This window comes from Trichomycterus rosablanca, chromosome 23 (assembly GCF_030014385.1).
Source record: "Trichomycterus rosablanca isolate fTriRos1 chromosome 23, fTriRos1.hap1, whole genome shotgun sequence".
Taxonomy (NCBI): domain Eukaryota; kingdom Metazoa; phylum Chordata; class Actinopteri; order Siluriformes; family Trichomycteridae; genus Trichomycterus; species Trichomycterus rosablanca.
In genome coordinates this window covers 18,146,379-18,164,394 of record NC_086010.1, presented here as the reverse complement: position 1 = coordinate 18,164,394, position 18,016 = coordinate 18,146,379, and the positions used below count along the sequence as shown (strand labels likewise).

General features: G+C 43.2%; 1 protein-coding gene across 1 annotated transcript in view; it reads left to right on the top strand.

The window, feature by feature from the left end:
- Positions 1 to 15,725, top strand: part of sulf1 (sulfatase 1) — a 39,695-nt gene extending 23,970 nt beyond the window's left edge. Inside the window, exons 9-19 of the mRNA XM_062985247.1 lie at positions 1 to 57; positions 2,401 to 2,539; positions 4,369 to 4,588; positions 5,345 to 5,600; positions 5,694 to 5,790; positions 5,964 to 6,058; positions 6,871 to 6,948; positions 7,593 to 7,765; positions 7,996 to 8,138; positions 8,352 to 8,475; positions 13,050 to 15,725. Coding sequence (XP_062841317.1) covers positions 1 to 57; positions 2,401 to 2,539; positions 4,369 to 4,588; positions 5,345 to 5,600; positions 5,694 to 5,790; positions 5,964 to 6,058; positions 6,871 to 6,948; positions 7,593 to 7,765; positions 7,996 to 8,138; positions 8,352 to 8,475; positions 13,050 to 13,801 — 2,134 coding nt within the window. The 3' untranslated portion in view covers positions 13,802 to 15,725. The remainder of the gene's footprint in view (positions 58 to 2,400; positions 2,540 to 4,368; positions 4,589 to 5,344; positions 5,601 to 5,693; positions 5,791 to 5,963; positions 6,059 to 6,870; positions 6,949 to 7,592; positions 7,766 to 7,995; positions 8,139 to 8,351; positions 8,476 to 13,049) is intronic.
- Positions 15,726 to 18,016: the final 2,291 nt, after the last annotated feature.

Genomic DNA, 18,016 nt, shown 5'->3' with positions numbered 1-18,016 from the left:
ATACAAGCTGAACCGCAGACCTAAAGTTTGGAGGGACACGTTCCTGGTGGAAAGAGGGTAAAACCTGCTCCCCATTTTCTCCTCTCTGTTCTGTTCTCATTCTCTTGTGGATGTTGGACGTGGAGTCGGATCTGCTGTTCGTTCTCAGCCTGTCCGTGACTCATATTTCGGAAAATGTGATGTTTCGGGGGGGCTCGGGGGTGTCAGGGTTTGATATTTTCATATGATGACGATGACTTACTTAAAACATCGTGGCATCATGTGGTGAAAATCTAACCGTGTGATGAAATGGGAACGTTACCCAGCACGCACTGCGTTTTCCCCGAACAATAGTTTCGCATGATCTGTTTTACGGAAACAAAGCGAGAGGAAACATGAGGATTTAATTCCTGAGTCCTGTTAACGTTTTAGTTCCTGATTCAGCCAGACGTAGATGTAAAAAATGTGGGTTTTTTTATTGGAAGGCGGGTTGTTGTGGACTTGCCTGATATTGCAGCAACATCTCTGAAAATTTGTGGCACTTTTTGCTTCGTAAAACTCCAAAAGTGCTCACGGTCATCCAAAGGTTGTGAGTTCAAGCACTTATTGAGCACATTATTAGCAGAATGGCGTGTTTTTACTGCCTGGTGAAAAATAGTGGTATTGCTATTAAAGGTATGTCATATGGTATTATTTTCAGCCAGATTACACATTTATTACAGAAACAGTGCGAGTCTTAGACACAATTCTGAGTTCTGCATGTGTATTATATGGCCAAAAGTATTTGGACACCTGACCGTGAGATATTAAACGCTATTAAAACAGAGCGCCGTTATGTGATATTATCAGCTAGAACGACAGCCGCTCTTCTGAGAAGACTCCTGACTAGACTTTAAAGTATGTCTGTGTGTGGGAATTTGTGCCCGTTCAGTCAAAAGATGACAGCGTTTGAATGGCTGGGCACTCTCAGTTAAAGTTCCGGTTCATTCCAGAGCAGTTGAGTGGCGTTGAGGTCAGTACTCTCATGCTTGAACAATGCTTTAACATTGCTGCAATGTTATAATTGATTTATTACACCTGTTTGAGTCTGGTGCCCTGCGATGTGTGTGTTCCTGCCTGGCGTACCTAGTGTGTCTGGATGTTCCCAAAAAGCCAGGTCAGGTGACGCTGACTAGAATAAAGCAGACAGAATTATTATTAATATATTATATTATAATTTGTATTATTGTCATTATTGTGTAATAATTTATTATTATTATAATTATTATTATTTTCACTATATTTATTATTATTTTCATTATTATTAATCTTATTTTCAGTATTATCATTATTATTATTTCTATTATTATTATTATTTTATTATTATTTGTATTGTTGTTATTATTATTATTATTATTATCATTATCATTATTATTATTATTTGTATTATTATTATTATTATTATTTGTATTATTATTTTTATTATTTGTATTATTATTATTATTTTGTTATTATTATGTTATTATTATTATTGTCATTATTATTATCATTATTATTTGTATTATTATTATTATTATTATTATTATTATTATTATTATATATTTTGTTTAAATCAGAGGTGCAGAAGCTTTGTATGCCGTGTTTATAACCCTCCCGGCCCCCCCGCCACTCCTGCAGGCGTTTGTATAGCGTTACATGCTCAGAGAAAAGTCTGCACCTGATATCTGACTGAGTGGAGACAGGAATGTGGTTCGGGTGTCACGTTTAGACCCCCCTGCTGTACACCCTAACACCCCCCCCCCCTTTCTCAACCTCAGGGCGGTTTGGTCAGCTGGCTCCCTGCCCTGACGTTGCCTGTGGACGCCTGTAAGAATGCGGCGGGGCGGTTTTACTGCACCGTATGAATCGCTGACCTGACAGTGAGGGGTGCGTGTGAAATTCTAAACTCCAAAACACGGCGGCCCCGTCAGTCTCGGCGGCTGTGGTGGTGCTCACGAACCCCTGCAGTCCGGCTCCGCCCGCACGTGACCTGGCACCAGGGCTGGATAAATTAGAGCCACGGCCGTCTGAATATTTATAGCCAGAAGTCGTTAATCCGGACTGCTGCGTGGTTAACGAATCGTGAGACTGCTATTCGAAGCACTTCATTAATTTGATGTAATAAAACACGGGTTTACGGGCAGGATCAGTGCCCAGGTGCCCACGTTACAGGTTTTTTTGTTGTTTTGCTTCACGTAGCTTCGTGAAATAAAATGACAAATGTTCAGGCTAAAAGTAAATGCCCCCCTGTCACTGAGAGCCAATTTGATCACCGCCGTGTTATTCCCGTGGCAGCTCGGCACCTCTGATGAAGTCTGAAGGCCGACCCCGGGCGCATTTTTGGCGCCCAAACTGCGGCCGCAGCAGCCAGCCCGAGCGAACTGATCCTGTCTGTCGTTGCAGCAAAATCCTGCGCAAGAAAGAAGAGACGACGAGCGGCGTGAGCGCGGCGGCGCACACCAACAGCCTGCCCAAATACAAGAAGGTGAAGGAGGCGTGTCAACAGCCCGAGTTCCAGACGGCCTGCCAACAGCCCGGACAGGTATGAACACACACACTCGGGCACAGTACATATTGTTGCGATCGCAGGTAGCGTTAAAGTGCCGCCTGCGTGTGCGGGGCAACGCTAACGCGAACCAGGCGCGGGATTATAGCCGAGTCAAGTGTTTGTTCCGACACCCTGTCTGGGAATTTGATTAAAAACAAAGTGCTTCTCCACGGGGGGTCCAGGCTTCATGTGGGTCTGCGTATGAGTCCGTGCGGTCGGGGGGTGGCATGTAGGTGGAGAACCAGCGTGGAAGAGAAAATCTCAAGTTGCTTAATACGCTGAACAGCCAAAAGTATTCGGACGCCTGAGCGTGAGCTGAGTGGTGCAGCAAAAAGCATCGCCGTCATCCGAAGATCGTGAGTTTAAGCACTTATTTTTTGTGAAGTGGTGTGTTTTCACTGCCTGGGGAAAAAGAGCGGTATCACAAACGGTCGGAGGCCCAACAGTGACAACCTGGCAATGGTGGGGTTTGAACCAGCGACCATCTGATTACTAGTCCAGTACCTCGACCGTATAATCGATTTATTACACCTGTTAGCATCTGCCTGAAACATGAATTCGTTAATTAGAAGGGGTGTCCCGATACTTTTGACTAAGGGGGTCAGGGGGGCCAGGGTGGTGGGGGGTCAGGTCACTTATAGAGCTGTGCAGGGGGGCGAATGAAGTCCGGTGGTCCTGCAAATTCTGCGTATACTCTGACCGATCACTAGGATGGATCGCATCTATCCAGAGTGGTATCTTTCAGGATGATTACACCCCACCGCGTTTCGGAAAGGAAGGGGGGCTAGAATATGGTGCTCCTGGTTATTTGTTTTTCCTTTCATTTGTCAGGTTAAAAAAAACCCAGGAACTCTAAAAACTTGGTCATGGTCTTGGTGGGGTGGGGGTGGGGGGGGACAAAGGCACTCGGTTCGAGTCTGAGCTTGTGTAGTGCGTCTCTCGGCCTCTCTCTCCGTCTCTAAGCGTGCGAGGAATGTGACCTGTGCCGTCGCTAAAGGCTCAGTGAAGACGGCGGTATTGCCGGCGATCGCCGCGCCGTCCTCCCCGGCTTCCTGCGGCGAAGTCAATGAGGGCACTGTGTCTCCGGGAGCACTTAAGTGAGTTCGGAACGCCGGGGGAGGAGGGGGCATGTTTGCGAAAGCCGCTCGCGGTGAGAGCGTCTTTCAGCAGGCTGGCTCTCGCCGCAGCTCGGGTGCGTGCTAGTTTAGCGGGTTGGCGGGTTCGCCGGACCCCGCGGAGTTGGACGTGCGTGTGTTTGCTCACGGCTGTTTGACTAACGGCGCTCGGAGCCAGAAGCCATGAATGTGTTCGTGTGTGTGTGTGTGTGTGTGTGTGTGTGTGTGTGTGTGTGTGTGTGTGTGTGTGTGTGTGTGAGCCTCCGTGTTAGCGAGTTCACCTGCCGTGCCGACTGAAACCCCAGTTCCAGTTTAACGCTAACGTCACCCAGGAAATCTGATCGCGGCCGGGCCCTTTTGTTCAGATTCGGGTTCCCACAGCTGGGGGCGAATGTCTGAGCGGTGAGAGAGTCGCGTCCTCAAACCGACACCGACAATTCGGAGATTAGGAGCGCGTTCGCCTCCGGTCTTTTCTTCGTGGGAATCTTTTCAAGCGTGAGGTGCATTTCTAAAATTGTTAGCGTTTAGCACTCGCGCTGAATGCATGGCGGCTACAGTGCTAGTCTTGCTGGGTTTGACTTTGACAGGATTAAGCCTTAAGGTTGGGAGGAGGCTTTAAAATGGGCGAGAACAAAGGGTCAGTCTTGAAACCTAGTGACCTGCCCGCTGCTGTCCTCGTCCTCTAAGGTGGCGTGTGTTGCGTTACAGAAATGGCACTGCGTGGTGGATGTGGCGGGGAAGTGGCGTCTGCAGAAGTGCAAGGGAACGCTGAAGGTGGCGTCCAGGAAGAAGACGCGCAGTCTGAGGTTACGCTCCTCCTACGCCGGCCGCACCAAAGAGTGCCACTGCGACGACAGGCCCTACAAACCCGGCAGGAGCGAACGGCGGGCGCACCGGCACCTCGGCCAGGGCGGCAGCCTCAGACCACGTGAGTAAAGCTCAAGTGTACCAGTATATCCAGTCTGTTAACTGGTTCTCGACCCAGTGCGTGAAGGGCTGAGATTTTTAGACCCCCGGTGCTCTGGAGATACCGAGTGTGGTTCAACACGGGCTGTGCATGAAATGTGAGGTTTTGGTGCCTCCTGCTGGTGAAGAGGTGCATCACAATAAACTAAATATACTGTACATCATTAATGAGTTCTTAATAATAATAATAACAATAATAATAATATTAGTACAAATAATAATAATAGTAATAATAATATTAGTACAAATAATAATAATAATAAAAATAATAATAACAATAATAATAATATTAGTACAAATAATAATAATAACAATAATAATAATAATGATAGTAATATTAGTCCAAATAATAATAGTAATAATAATAACAATTATAATAATAACAATTATAACAACAATAATAATAATAATAATAACAATAATTTTAGTCCAAATAATAATAATAATAAAATTAGTCCAAATAATAATAACAATAATAATAATTAAAAAAAAAAAAATAATAATAATAACAATAATATTAGTTCAAATAATAATAATAAAATTAGTCCAAATAATAATAATAATAATAATAATAATAATAATAATAATAACAATAACAATTATAACAAGAATAATAATAACAATAATATTAGTCCAAATAATGATAATAGTACAAATAATGATGATAATAATAATAATTAATTAAAAATTAATTACAGTTTCTGATGTCTTGTACTAGGGTACCGGCCTCGTTTCGTGCACACCAGACACACCCGCTCCCTCTCGGTGGAATTCGAGGGCGAGATTTACGCGGTGGACCTGCAGGATGACGACCGGGCCGCCGCCATTCCTCGACCAATCAGCAAGCGCCACTACGAGCCCGAGCCAGACCCGGACGCCGACTTCGACTCTGAATCAGACGACGCCTCTGAGGAGATGCTGGCCGACGATACGAACGCCGTGGGCTACCCCAGCTCCCTCAAAGTCACACACAAGTAAGCTATATTATATATACCTAATGTACACGTATATTACACACACTTTTTCATGTCCAACCCTTTGGTATGTTCTCCGCTGCCGCCCAACAGGTGCTACATCCTGCTGAATGACACGGTGCGCTGTGAGAGAGAGATCTACCAGTCATCTAAAGCCTGGAAGGATCACAAGAGTTACGTGGACCAGGAGGTGAGTGGTTCTGATTCGTCTCGTCATCTCAGGTTGCACCACTAGCAAACCATTGGAGTTTCCCAGTGGTGCCGGGGCTCGTACCGGTGACCTTCTGACCACCAGGCTAACGCTGCCCTGACCCCGCCCATCGTTTTTGTTTACGTCAGCTGACTGTTGACTTTTCTGCACAGATTGAGATGCTGCAGGACAAAATGAAGAAGCTGCGAGAGGTCAGAGGGCACCTGAAGAGCCGGAGACCGGACGAGTGCGTCTGTGGAAGGAAAAGGTCAGTCCAGTTAACGGTTAACGCATTGCCGGACTGGTGTTCGAATCTCAGCTCTGCTACCGGTCAGCTGTGCAGACTGTCGTCCACTAGTCTGCTGGGTGGGAAAAGAACGGACTAAATTAAAGTGGGCGGGGTCTTCGAGGCTGTGTCTCTCCCTGTGCAAGACCGACCTCACCTACCGATCTACTGAAGTATGGGCGTATAAGAAGGGGGCAGTGAGGGCATAAAATTGGCCTTCTGATACATTTGTTTATTCGTTCATTCGTTCATTCGTTGTCTGCTTTATTTGCATAATCGCTGCTTTATCCTGGTCAGGGTTGTGGTGGGTCCCCAGACTGGTTGTTAGCCCAGACTGTGCCACCCTACACACATACATGCACTAGTGGGGGTTAAACCAGCAACCTTTTAATTATTAGTCCAGTATCTTGACCGACAGCTGAGCTACCACTACCCTGACGGTATACAAGTACTGACTGTTGCGCCGTACATTTGATGGTCACCAATTCCCCCTCTCCCGATCAATAGAAACTGACCCCACAGAACCACCACTGACTGGATGACATTGGGATGGTGGACCGTTCTCAGCAACGTAATGAAACCAGCATTGTAATGGCACGCTAGTGCGTGTTGTTTTGGTAGGAGTGTAGCAGGTGCAGCAGTGTTGTTGGGATTCTAATGCTGTGAGGAGAACAGTGCTCCATACAGAATATAAGCGGGGCAGAGAAAGAATACCTGTACACTTAGACCCTACAGGACAGTTTGGCTAGATGTTTAGAGACTTGAACTTACGGTTCTTTCTGTATTAAAAACAGCTACTATAGCCCAGAAAGCGGGGGCAGAAACCAGCCGGACAGAACGAGGAGCAGGAACGATCGTCTCCACCCGTTTAAGTGAGTCTGTCCAGCTTTGTCCAGTCTGTCTAACTTTGCTCGTTGTGTGATGTGTTAACGCTGGAGTTTGTCAGCTGTCAGTTCGTGTCTGCGTGATTTGCATTGTGTTTTTCTCCCAATTTAGTCATAGCCAGTTAGTCTTCCACTCCTGGGGACCCTGATTGCATTCGAGGAGGGTATATTCGCCTCACCCGGTCCATTGACCCCTTCTTACTCGCCCGTACTTTGGTCTCGCACATGGAGAGTCATGCTCTGATCTCCACGTTCTATACAGGCGCCTCGGGATACCAGCCAGGGTCCTTACACGGCCTCGAAGTCCCCGCCCACTTTTTTAATCAGGTCTTGTTTCCACCCAGCAGATTTTGTCTGCCATGCCTGCACTGTCAATTGTGTCCACTAGGGGGCACCCAGTTGACCAGTAGCACAGCTGAGATTCGGAGAGATCAGAATCCCAGTGCTGGTGCTCCACCGGAATATCCCACTGTGCCATCTGGGCACCCAGGGGTTTTTAAAGTCTCTGGAATTGATTTGTAGTGACCCTTCCTGCTCATGTGGACCCAAACCATGCCAGCAGAATCCCTCCCACAGTGACCACACCTTCATTTTTCATTTCTTTAATGGTTCATTGGTGTTTTTTCCTGCAGAGACGCGCTGCACGAGGGGGACGGCAAGACTCAGCTGTATAACGATGTCCGGCGCAGGAAGAAAGAGAGAAAAGAGAGGAAGCGACAGAGGAAAGGAGACGACTGCAGTCTGCCCGGACTCACCTGCTTCACCCACAACAATGACCACTGGCAGACCGCTCCCTTCTGGAACCGTACGTGAATCACACGCACACCAAACACCCTCCGATTACACCCAGATCTGCCGTTCTTAATACATGAACCGATACAGCAAGAACACACAATTATTACTGTATAATGTTAGTCAGTTTAGGTACAAGCTACACTACATGGTCAAAAGTATCTGGACACCTGAGCATGAGTATTAAGGTGTAGATTATTAAGAAATGGTGTTTTGTGTGTGTGTGTGTGTGTGTGTGTGCAGTGGGAGGGTTCTGCGCCTGCACCAGCTCCAATAACAACACCTACTGGTGTCTGAGGACCATAAACGAAACCCACAACACCCTCTTCTGTGAGTTCGCCACCGGATTCCTGGAGTACTTCGACCTGAACAGCGACCCGTACCAGGTGAGTCCGAATCTCTCCCAGGTTTGTCCTCCCTCATTGTACAGATGAGGTGACACGACCCCCAAATATTCATATATGCTCGAAGTCGTGTCACGTTGGTGTTTTAGTTACTCTGCAGCTCTGTGATTTGTGACACAGATCACGACTGTGAACGTAAGATGCGGAACGTAACCGTACTGTATTCATTAAGAGCATGGTGTGGTGTATTTACAGCTGACCAATGCCGTGTACACCGTGGATCGAGACGTCCTGAACCAGCTCCACCTACAGCTGATGGAGCTGAGAAGCTGTCAGGGTCACAAGCAGTGCAACCCACGTTCCAAAAGTCCGGACACAGGTACCGTGCCACCCTTCTACCCTGCACCGCGTGTCTGCTGAGTCTGAAACATTCTAGACCATGTACCTGGACTTCAGTTCCTTTTTGATACAGTCGTATAGGTCGTGGGCTTGCTGGACGTTCCATTTCCCATTTCCAAAACAGACCTCTGTGTGATCTCTTCAGCTAGAGAAACAGCCACAAGACCTTCATAGAGTATGTTTGTCTGTGGGAATTTGTGCCTATTTAGTCAAAAATGGCAGCATTTGTACGGCTGCGTGCTGATGTTGATGTTCCGGTTCATTCCAGTGCTGTTCAGAAGGGCTGAGGTCAGGACACTAGAGTTTCATTACGTCTTTTGGCAGGAAAGGGCCTTCCCTAAACTGTTGCTTCAAGGTTGAAGGCATATCATGTGCTTTATTGATTTATTACACCTGTTAGCAAATGCTGCTGAGTGACCATATTTGGCTAATAAAGCCCAATTCTGATTCTGATTCGATTCTGAGTCGATTCTGATTCTGAGTCGATTCTGAGTCGATTCTGATTCTGTGGCTGAAATTTAAATATTAGAAGATGTGTCCCAAATATCCATGTAGTTTTACAGAACCAGATCAAATCATGCATCATTAATATTGCACACAGCCCTCTCTAATACATCAGCATTTAACGTCCATAATATTCTGATAGAATCGGTCATCATGGTCCAGGATGTTTGACTCACGCTGAATCACTTGTGTGTTGCATGCTGCATGACGACCATAAGACGTGTGCCGGTCTGCTATGTGTGGAGGGTCAGGGTCGCATCCCTTCGACCACCCGCCCCCCCACTTTCCTCCCACCCGTTCTCATTATCCTTTATTTTAACGATTCCCATCTCAGTCCAGCAGGAGGCCGAGCTCCAGCATGACCCCTGACACGTTTCTGTCTCTTTTCAGATCTACAGAGCTCATGATCGTCGACGGTCAAGTTATAAATAAAATGTTTTGTGCTTTTTTTTTTTTTTTTTACACCTTCAGATCTTATTATTATTATTTATCCAGATCTCAAGCACGTGGAATTAAAAAGCAATAAATTCGTTCTTTACAGTATTTTCTATCCTCACATGTGATTTTTATTTTGTTGAATTCTTTCTGTAGTCAGTACCAGTCTCTTAAACACTCGAATCATCATCAGCAGCAGCAGTGACAATGTCCAAACATCACACACATCTCACAATGAAACGTTTTATCTACAAAGAAAATGAACATCAGCATCCCTCCTTAACCCAGATACAATAATAATAATAATATGCATCAATTATAAATCATTAATTATGTAGGTTTTTGTTTTCTTTACCTTTGACCCTTTTTATTTATTTGTTTATGTTTTAGTTCTGCACTAAAGCACTTTATACTTTATTAAGAAGTAATTTTCACACGAATGAATGAGTCATTTCTGCTGCTTCCACTAGAGGGCGCCAAAAGCGGCTTATTCGACTGTGTTTAAAATGTATTAATGCACTTTATATAATATTATATATTTAAAACAGTACATTTGGCATTTATATTATAAATTTATTTATAAAAAATGCTTTTATAAATATACATTATTTTCCATTAAGTAAAATTGTTGCAGAAAGCTTAAAATGTGAATAATAATAACAGTTAACAATAATTATAATAACAATGACCATGATGATAACAACACAACAGTAATAATGTTAGTTATAACAATATTATTAACAAGACTAATAATGATAATAACAGCAATAACAATATTATTATTAATATTACGACTACTGATACTACTATTAATAATATTAATAATATGCATTAATTATAAAGGATCTACTTTTATAAAAGCATTAATTATGTAGCTTTTTGACCCTTTTTATTTATTTATTTGTTTTAGTTCTACACTGAAGCACTCCGACTATTTTATTAAGAATTAATAAAAGTTTGTGCCACCCAAAATATATTTCACACTAATGAATGAGTCATTTTGGTCGCTTCCACTAGAGGGCGCCACAGCGACTGTGTTTAAAATGTGTTACCGCGCTTTAAATAGTTTAATATTTTATAATAGAAAATTTGGGTATTTTTAATCATTAAAAATGAATTTATAGATACAGATTCTGTTCCATAAAGTAGAATTGCTTTAATAAAAACAGTGATTATTATATTGTTATTGTGTTAGTTAATAATAGTAACTATTATTATATGATAATAATACTATTATTAATGTTGCTACTAATTCTACTATTAATAACATTATAATAACATTAATAATGATAATACAATAACAATAACTATGAAATAACAAGAACAACAGTAATAATGTAAATATTAATAATAATATAAAGTACCGCTTGGCCTGGTCAGGGAGGGCGAGCCTGAATAATAATACACAGCCTCCAACAGCCTCCAACAGTGACACCTGCTGTCTGGTCAAGGTGTTTGCATGTGTGGTAGAAGAAAACTTCAGTCCATCGTGTTCCTCCGTGCACGTTGCAACTCGAAACATCAGACCCGTGCTAGTCTGCAGTTCTCCTTGGTCGGCTGGATTTCTACTGCATGATTTATTAAAGCTTTTAAAGAATTATCTGTGTTTTTTTATAGAAATAAACTTGGCTGAGGTTGCCTGTTACTGCTTTATATATATTTATATATATTATTTTGTACTTTACAGGGTTCATGTTGATTTATTTGAACCCATTTCGTCCCCGTGATTCGTCTGAATGTGTTCGTTAACGTCCTCTCTCTCTCTGTTCAGGGTTTCAGCTCGTTGCATGCAGAACCTCAGCGTGAACTGTTTCTTTGATCTTTTACCTTTTTTTTTTTTACGTTTCTCAGTCAGTGATTGACACATTAACACCTGATTGCTCTTATTTTCCTAATCAGGGAGTAAAGATGGAGGAAGCTTTGATCCACACAGGTATCCACCACTTTTTGATTTCTGTGGCTTGTTCCCGTATAACTGCATGGGCCGACTCGCTTCACACTAATCCATTAGGAAACGCATCAAGCTGAACGTGTGTGTGTGTGTGTGTGCGTGTGTGTGTGTGTGCATTAACATTCAGGAGGTTCATTTCATTATTATTTATTAAAAAATAAACAATCATTAAATGTCTTTGTTCATTCATGACCATCTATAGCTTGTGCTTGTTCTCACGGTTCGGATTTCGGGGAGTATTGGGGGGGGTCTGACCCTTTTAATTAATACTTTGACCCCTATAAGAGGTAAAACAACAGTAAAGTTACCCCCGCCCATGCATTTGTATTTGGAATTTTCCTATTTTCTCCCAGTTTAGTTATATTCACTTCCCATTGTAGTCTCACCGTTGTTTGCACTTTGCCGCTTGTACAATGTGATAGTCGTGCATCTCTCTCGGGCCAGAACAAGCGACCAGTGGTGGGTTCTATGTACGGAGAGACACGCTGTACCCTGTGTGATTTCCCCCACTATTTGTCCATGTCTGTCAGACGCCCAGCCAGGTCGGTAGCGACCAAGCCATACACCCTTACACCCTCTCCATACTCGTCTTCCATAGATCTCCAAATCATGCACCATGTACCTCACACACTTACACCACAAATCAAAGCTTCATACACATCAGTGCGTAGATGTCGAGGTCCGCTGCTTGCGCCTCATAGTCCAGCCATACCGGTACTGCTTCACATGCTTTTTTCGGATGGGGGCGGGGGGGCTTGCTCCATACGGTTCTTGCTCCATACGGTTCTTGCATCTTTGCAGCTTTGGATTCTTTTATTTCTCTTTTTGCTGATTTTCCTTCATTTCAGGAAGTATCGGGACGCCTCTTCTAACTTTTGAATCTAAGCAGGTGTGCCCGCATGCACAAAGCAGTCTCTATAAAAACCTCAGTCCCACTGAACAGCTTTGGGGCGAACCGGAACTTCAGCCAGCATGAAACGGGAGTCTCACAGAGAGCAGTATAGCGTATGGAGTCACACATTGCTATCCGTGAACCAACCCTCCCTTGTGCAGCCAGCCGAGGCCGCACTTACAACGCCTATGAAGAACCGATTCGATCCTTTCCTTCCTCAGACACGCCCAGTTGTGTCTGTCTTGGTGCCCGGCTAGTTGATAGCACAGCTGAGATTCAGTCTAGTGCATTAAGCTGCTTCTTGCATTTGTCATCATGATAGGGGGTGGCAAAGCTGGTAGAGTAACACCGCTGGTAGGGTGGTTGCTGCACAGCCACAAGGTTCCTCGAGGGCTTGGATTTGATTCTCATTTCTGATCACTGGAGGAGTCCCACTGATTTAGCTCGTCTAAGTACCCCATAGTTACAGTTGTGTTTCTGGATGGTTCTGGACCTGCTGTGCTCACGGAAAAAGAATGAATGAATTTATTTGGGTGTTAAGTGTAATTCAGGGTGGATTTTACAGGACGGTCTGCTAGCTTTGCCTTTTTAACCTCATTTACTATCAAGCTTGTGGAAAGATCTCGTTTGTGCCCGTTTGTTGTGCTTCCGCATCGCTCCTTGCTTCAGGACGCAGCCCGAACGTTTCGGATCCCTGCATGGCTGCATGTTTTAGCTGATCTGCACCCTTCAGGCGTCCAGATCTGACTGACCGAATCACCTTCTCTTTCAGAACGGAGCCTGGCTGGGACCTACGCCGAGCGTAGGCTTCTGGACTTCCCCGAGGACGCCGACTGGCACGGACTGGCACGACTGTACAGCGTGAACGCGAGTCTGTTCGATCACAGATACGACTACAGCCCGAGCCTGGAGGACTGGGCCAACTTTGCGAAGGATGTAGATAGTATGTTCGCGCTGCTGGACGATTTGGAGAGACCGAACCGCTCCGAACCGCGCCTGGAGCCGGGCTCCGGAACCGGAGGTCTGGAGGAGGCGAGCGGGGCGGGGGCGGAGGGACGGGATGTGTGGCGGACTTGGGTCACGCCCGGACCTCAGGACGTGATCTCGTTCACTACAGCGCCCCCTGTGACTCCTTGGGGGAAACTTTACTCGGGCAACGATCTTCCCGAAAGACCTCCCTCGGACAGCGCGCCCCGGACGGACCCGCGCACCCAGACCGACCCGCGCACCCAGACCCTGCTTCACCAACTGGATCAGGACGAAATAAGTGGGAACGGAATCACAGAGCTGGAGACTCGCCACGATTTCCTGTTCAGCTCCAGCAAGGAGGACCTCATTGCGGGGCGAGAGGAGGAGGACGTGTTTGAGGCACAGGGGTACCTGCGTGTCTCTCAGTCGTCCAGACCTCAACTACGATCCGACGCCACGCCTCAGACCCAAACTCTTCATCCCCAAACCTGGCATGAACCCCAGGAAGCGGACGGCAGCGGTTTCGGTCCTTCGCCAGCAGCAAGTCGGGCTTAAAAATGATCTAAGGATAAAGACAATATAAACTCCGGGACGCTGGTCAGCGCTCGATCTAGAAATGATAACAAATCCTAATTTTAATATTGTGTTTTTTTTAACAGTGCTTCTTTTATTAGCAATCAGTGTTACATGTTTTGTAAGATATTATTACATACACATAAATATATATATATATTTAGAGATCGAGAGCCTTAATGCAGCCCACGTTGGGATTTTGTACATTTCGTCACGCCAGCGAGGTCTGCTCTAGTGTTTAGTTTTTTAAAAAGATTTATATGGATGAAATCGTTGCACTCAGTCCTGAGAGAACCACACGACGCAGCTTGAATGCACTTTCTCCAAGCCCGTCTCAAACGTACGCCGTGAACCTGATAGGACAGAATAGCACCCACACCCGAACACATACGCAGCGGTACAGTACCGGTCTTGGTGTATCGGTTCACCAGATGATCCGACACTGATGCACCGTCCCCACGTCTTCGTCGACGGGTTAGGCAGAGCTTTGCAGGCATGGTCACATGATTTAAGCAGAAGAAAATATAGCATATCCACACGTACCCGCCTTCCCTCCTCAATTAATTACAGTTATATTAGCCAGTATTGGGCATGTGTGAAGGTAATCATGAACGTTTTGCTAGTCTGAGGTACAGGAAGCTCAACATGAGATGCTTCTGTCACACCATTTGTACTCTTTGTCATGTTCTCTCTCCCTTTTACACTTTTAAAAGAAGTAGAATCACGTCTGTCTGGTTCTTTAGAGCAGAAATTGCTGTTTCACGTCAAAGCAGGACTCATCTCCCAGGAATCAATGTGGTGGCATAAAGTATGAGGTGCTAAACTGGTCTAATTTCATTTAAACAACAGCTGGGAGGGAGGTGTTAGTACAAAAATGATCTAGCTGTGATCTACTCTGCAGTCTGCATTACTTTTTAAAGCTGTACTGTTTAAAGGTGGAGCAAGATAATTAATACGTGCCAGATTTGATCTGTTGCTTGTCCTGCGTTCTATTCTTCTTATGGTGCAGCAATTTTGAAGTAATTTGTTTGATTTTAATCGAATGGTTTTAAACTCTTAGTATCTGAAGACGAAAAACGTGATGTCAGCATTAAAGCTTTGGTCATTTTTGGTACAGAGAAAGGTAAAACGTCACAAAATAATGAAATAACGTTGATGGATGGCCTGTAGAAGCATCTGATACTACATCTGGTGCTACAGAAACACTCCAGATCAGATTGTTGTCGAAGGTACGATACAGAAGGTGTTTAGTATTGTTATTGAATTGCACAATGCGGTGTGTGTTCACATATCTGTTGGTTGTTTATGGGCCTTAACACTACTCAAACACATCTCACATCACTTTGGGTTAAAATACTTGGGTGAAGTCAGTCATTTTTGGTTTACTGAAGGTTTTAAACACTATATTAAAGTAAATCATACACTGTTCTGTAAGCGAGGACATGAATTTATGACACACAAAGCTCTGATGCAGAGATTCTCATCCTGTAACACATGAAGGTTTGGTGCACACTTATCTATCTATAGTTTAAGTTCACACAGGAACAGCAGCGCACATGAGCACCAGTTGTGTATTTTCATTCAAAAATGTTAAATTTATTTACATCTTTTGTTTTTACAAGAGGAAACCGTACAGTTTGACATGCCGGTCTGTTTGTCACTGTTAACAATGTGAACTCTCAATCCGATTTCATTCTCGTTTGCGACTAGTGGTGTTGATCATGAAATTCTGCTTTTTTATTTTTTAAACAGATGTCAGAACCTTGCTGAAGAAAATCTGAGCTCTGGTTTGATCAGACTGAAATGCATAAATGATTAAATGCTGTATTTTTTATCCTTTTGGAAATTGTTGAAACAATTCTGGCTTCTGGAAAGCCGATGCTGTTATGAGATATGAAATAAACATTTGCCAAATCGTATGTTTTGCCATTTTTTACTTTATTAAATCATGAACTGATGTTAGATTTTTTATTTATATTTTTCCACTGACAGCTAAATTCTAGTCAGGGTCACAGTGGGTCTGGTGGCAACGGTACAGGACAATAATGTCTGCTCACTTGTTTACTTACATCCGAGGTCTCGAAATAAAACATGCACATATACAGGGAAGAACATACTAAACCCTTCACAAGGAGTGAAGAGACCAGAATCGAACCATGTACCTGATTTATTAGTTATTTTGTGCATTAAATCAAAAACCAGCAACAAAATGTGAACAGTTCCATTTTAGTCCACTAGGTGGCGGAGCTGCACCTTCAAAAAAAAATACTTTAATAAAAGCAGCGCACTTCTAAATTCTTTCTTACAGTTTTGACAATTATTATTAATCATTATTTTTGATTAATTATTAATGAATAATTAACATAATATATTATTTTTGTTATTATATTATAATACAGTAACTATAAGCAAACAGCAGTTTCATTTTTGACAGCTTCAGTCTTCATTGTTGGAGACTATTCACACATTTACTGCCTGTTTTACCACCGCTTTGTTCTGGTCAGGGTCGCGGTGGGTACTATTTACCGGGCGGAAACACCAGGGACATGTTGCAAGTCCATCATAGGGCAAACACAAACACACACACACACACACACACACATTTCTAAGACTGTTGGAGGAAACTGGAGCAGCCGTAAGAAAACCCATATAAATTCCACACAGAAAGCACACGGACTGCTCCACCTGGAAATCGAACCCAAGACCTTCTTGCTGTATAGTGATAGTGCTACCCACCGAGCCACCAAGCTGCCCAAATACTTTATTACTATAATTTAATTTATATCGAACTATTTCATCACCATTTGAATGTTCTTTCTTATTTGCAATACTAAGAATAATAAACATTGTCTATTATGAAGCCAATTAATTAAATGCCACAACAAATATATCATTATTACATTAACAGGGTGTATAATGGGACCTCTTTACTTTTGCTCATAACCAAATTCAACATTGATGATCTGTTTTTGCAAATGAAAGTTACAAACAATGTTCATGTAAAAGAATTTTTAAAAATGAATCAACATTTATCAAAGTTATGGGGAAGGGTACAGGGGTCCCACTGACCAGTACCCACCAGGGTGTATTTCACCCAGACCCTGATCAGGATGAGGTGGCCATTAACCATAAATTAATACCACCCAGACCCTGATCAGGATCTTTTTAAGTTTGTGCATGGAACTAAACCCATACCAAACATTCTGTCAGCAATGAGGCGTCAGTGCCACACACCAATATCAGCCTTGAGGACTTGGGTTTGATCCTTGAGTCCAAGGATAGTCTAGTATAGTAACATGGTCAGTTTTTTTCTTCACCTTCTCAAAAATAAGCAGAATGTGAGTGCATCTGACTGTGATGCTCTTTGTATTGTATTTTGTATTGAATATGAATGTTTAATAGTAGCCTACATTGTGCCACATAGGCAGTAGAAATGACTCTAATAATAATAATAATAATAATATTAATTATAATAATAATAATAATAATAATAATAATAATAATAATAATAAAACACTAGTATTTCTTGTAAGAATGGGTTCAGGATTCACCTCAGGTTTGTATCAGTGTGAAACTACATTTCCCAGAAAGCATTGCAACCGGCTCCCTCCATCAAAGCCGCCTGCAGTCTGATTCAGTGTGTGAGTGGCGGCGTCGAGGACAACAATACAACATCTACCTCTGAGTGAGTACCAATACAGCCCTGGGTCTCAATTATTCCACCTTTATTCACTCTCTATTGATTATTTGTGCATCTTTTCTTTAACAGATCTTTATAATGTTCATGTTTTGTTTATTTACTGTGACTGTCACTGCGGTCTTGTAGTTCTCTGCTTTGTTTTTATTAGTAAAGTCGTGACTGTGTGTTTGTGTGCTTCGGGTTTCCCAGCGGTCCTGCTGTCAATAATCTGTAATCTAAAACTTTTATTTATATTTGCATGAACAGTTTTACTCTTTACAGTTTTATTCTATTTATTTTATTTTGATTTGTGGTGATTTGTTGTCGCATTTTTTCTCTGCTGGACTTTTCTTTGTCTTGTCTGCACCTCTGTTTAACATTTCTCTGTACAGCTATTCTTATTTTAGATATAATTAAGACTTTTATTTATTTATTTGACTTGTATTTATTTATTTATTATTTATATATCGTTGACACTTCTGATAATATGCTCACTGTTGTTGTAGGAACCCTAAATA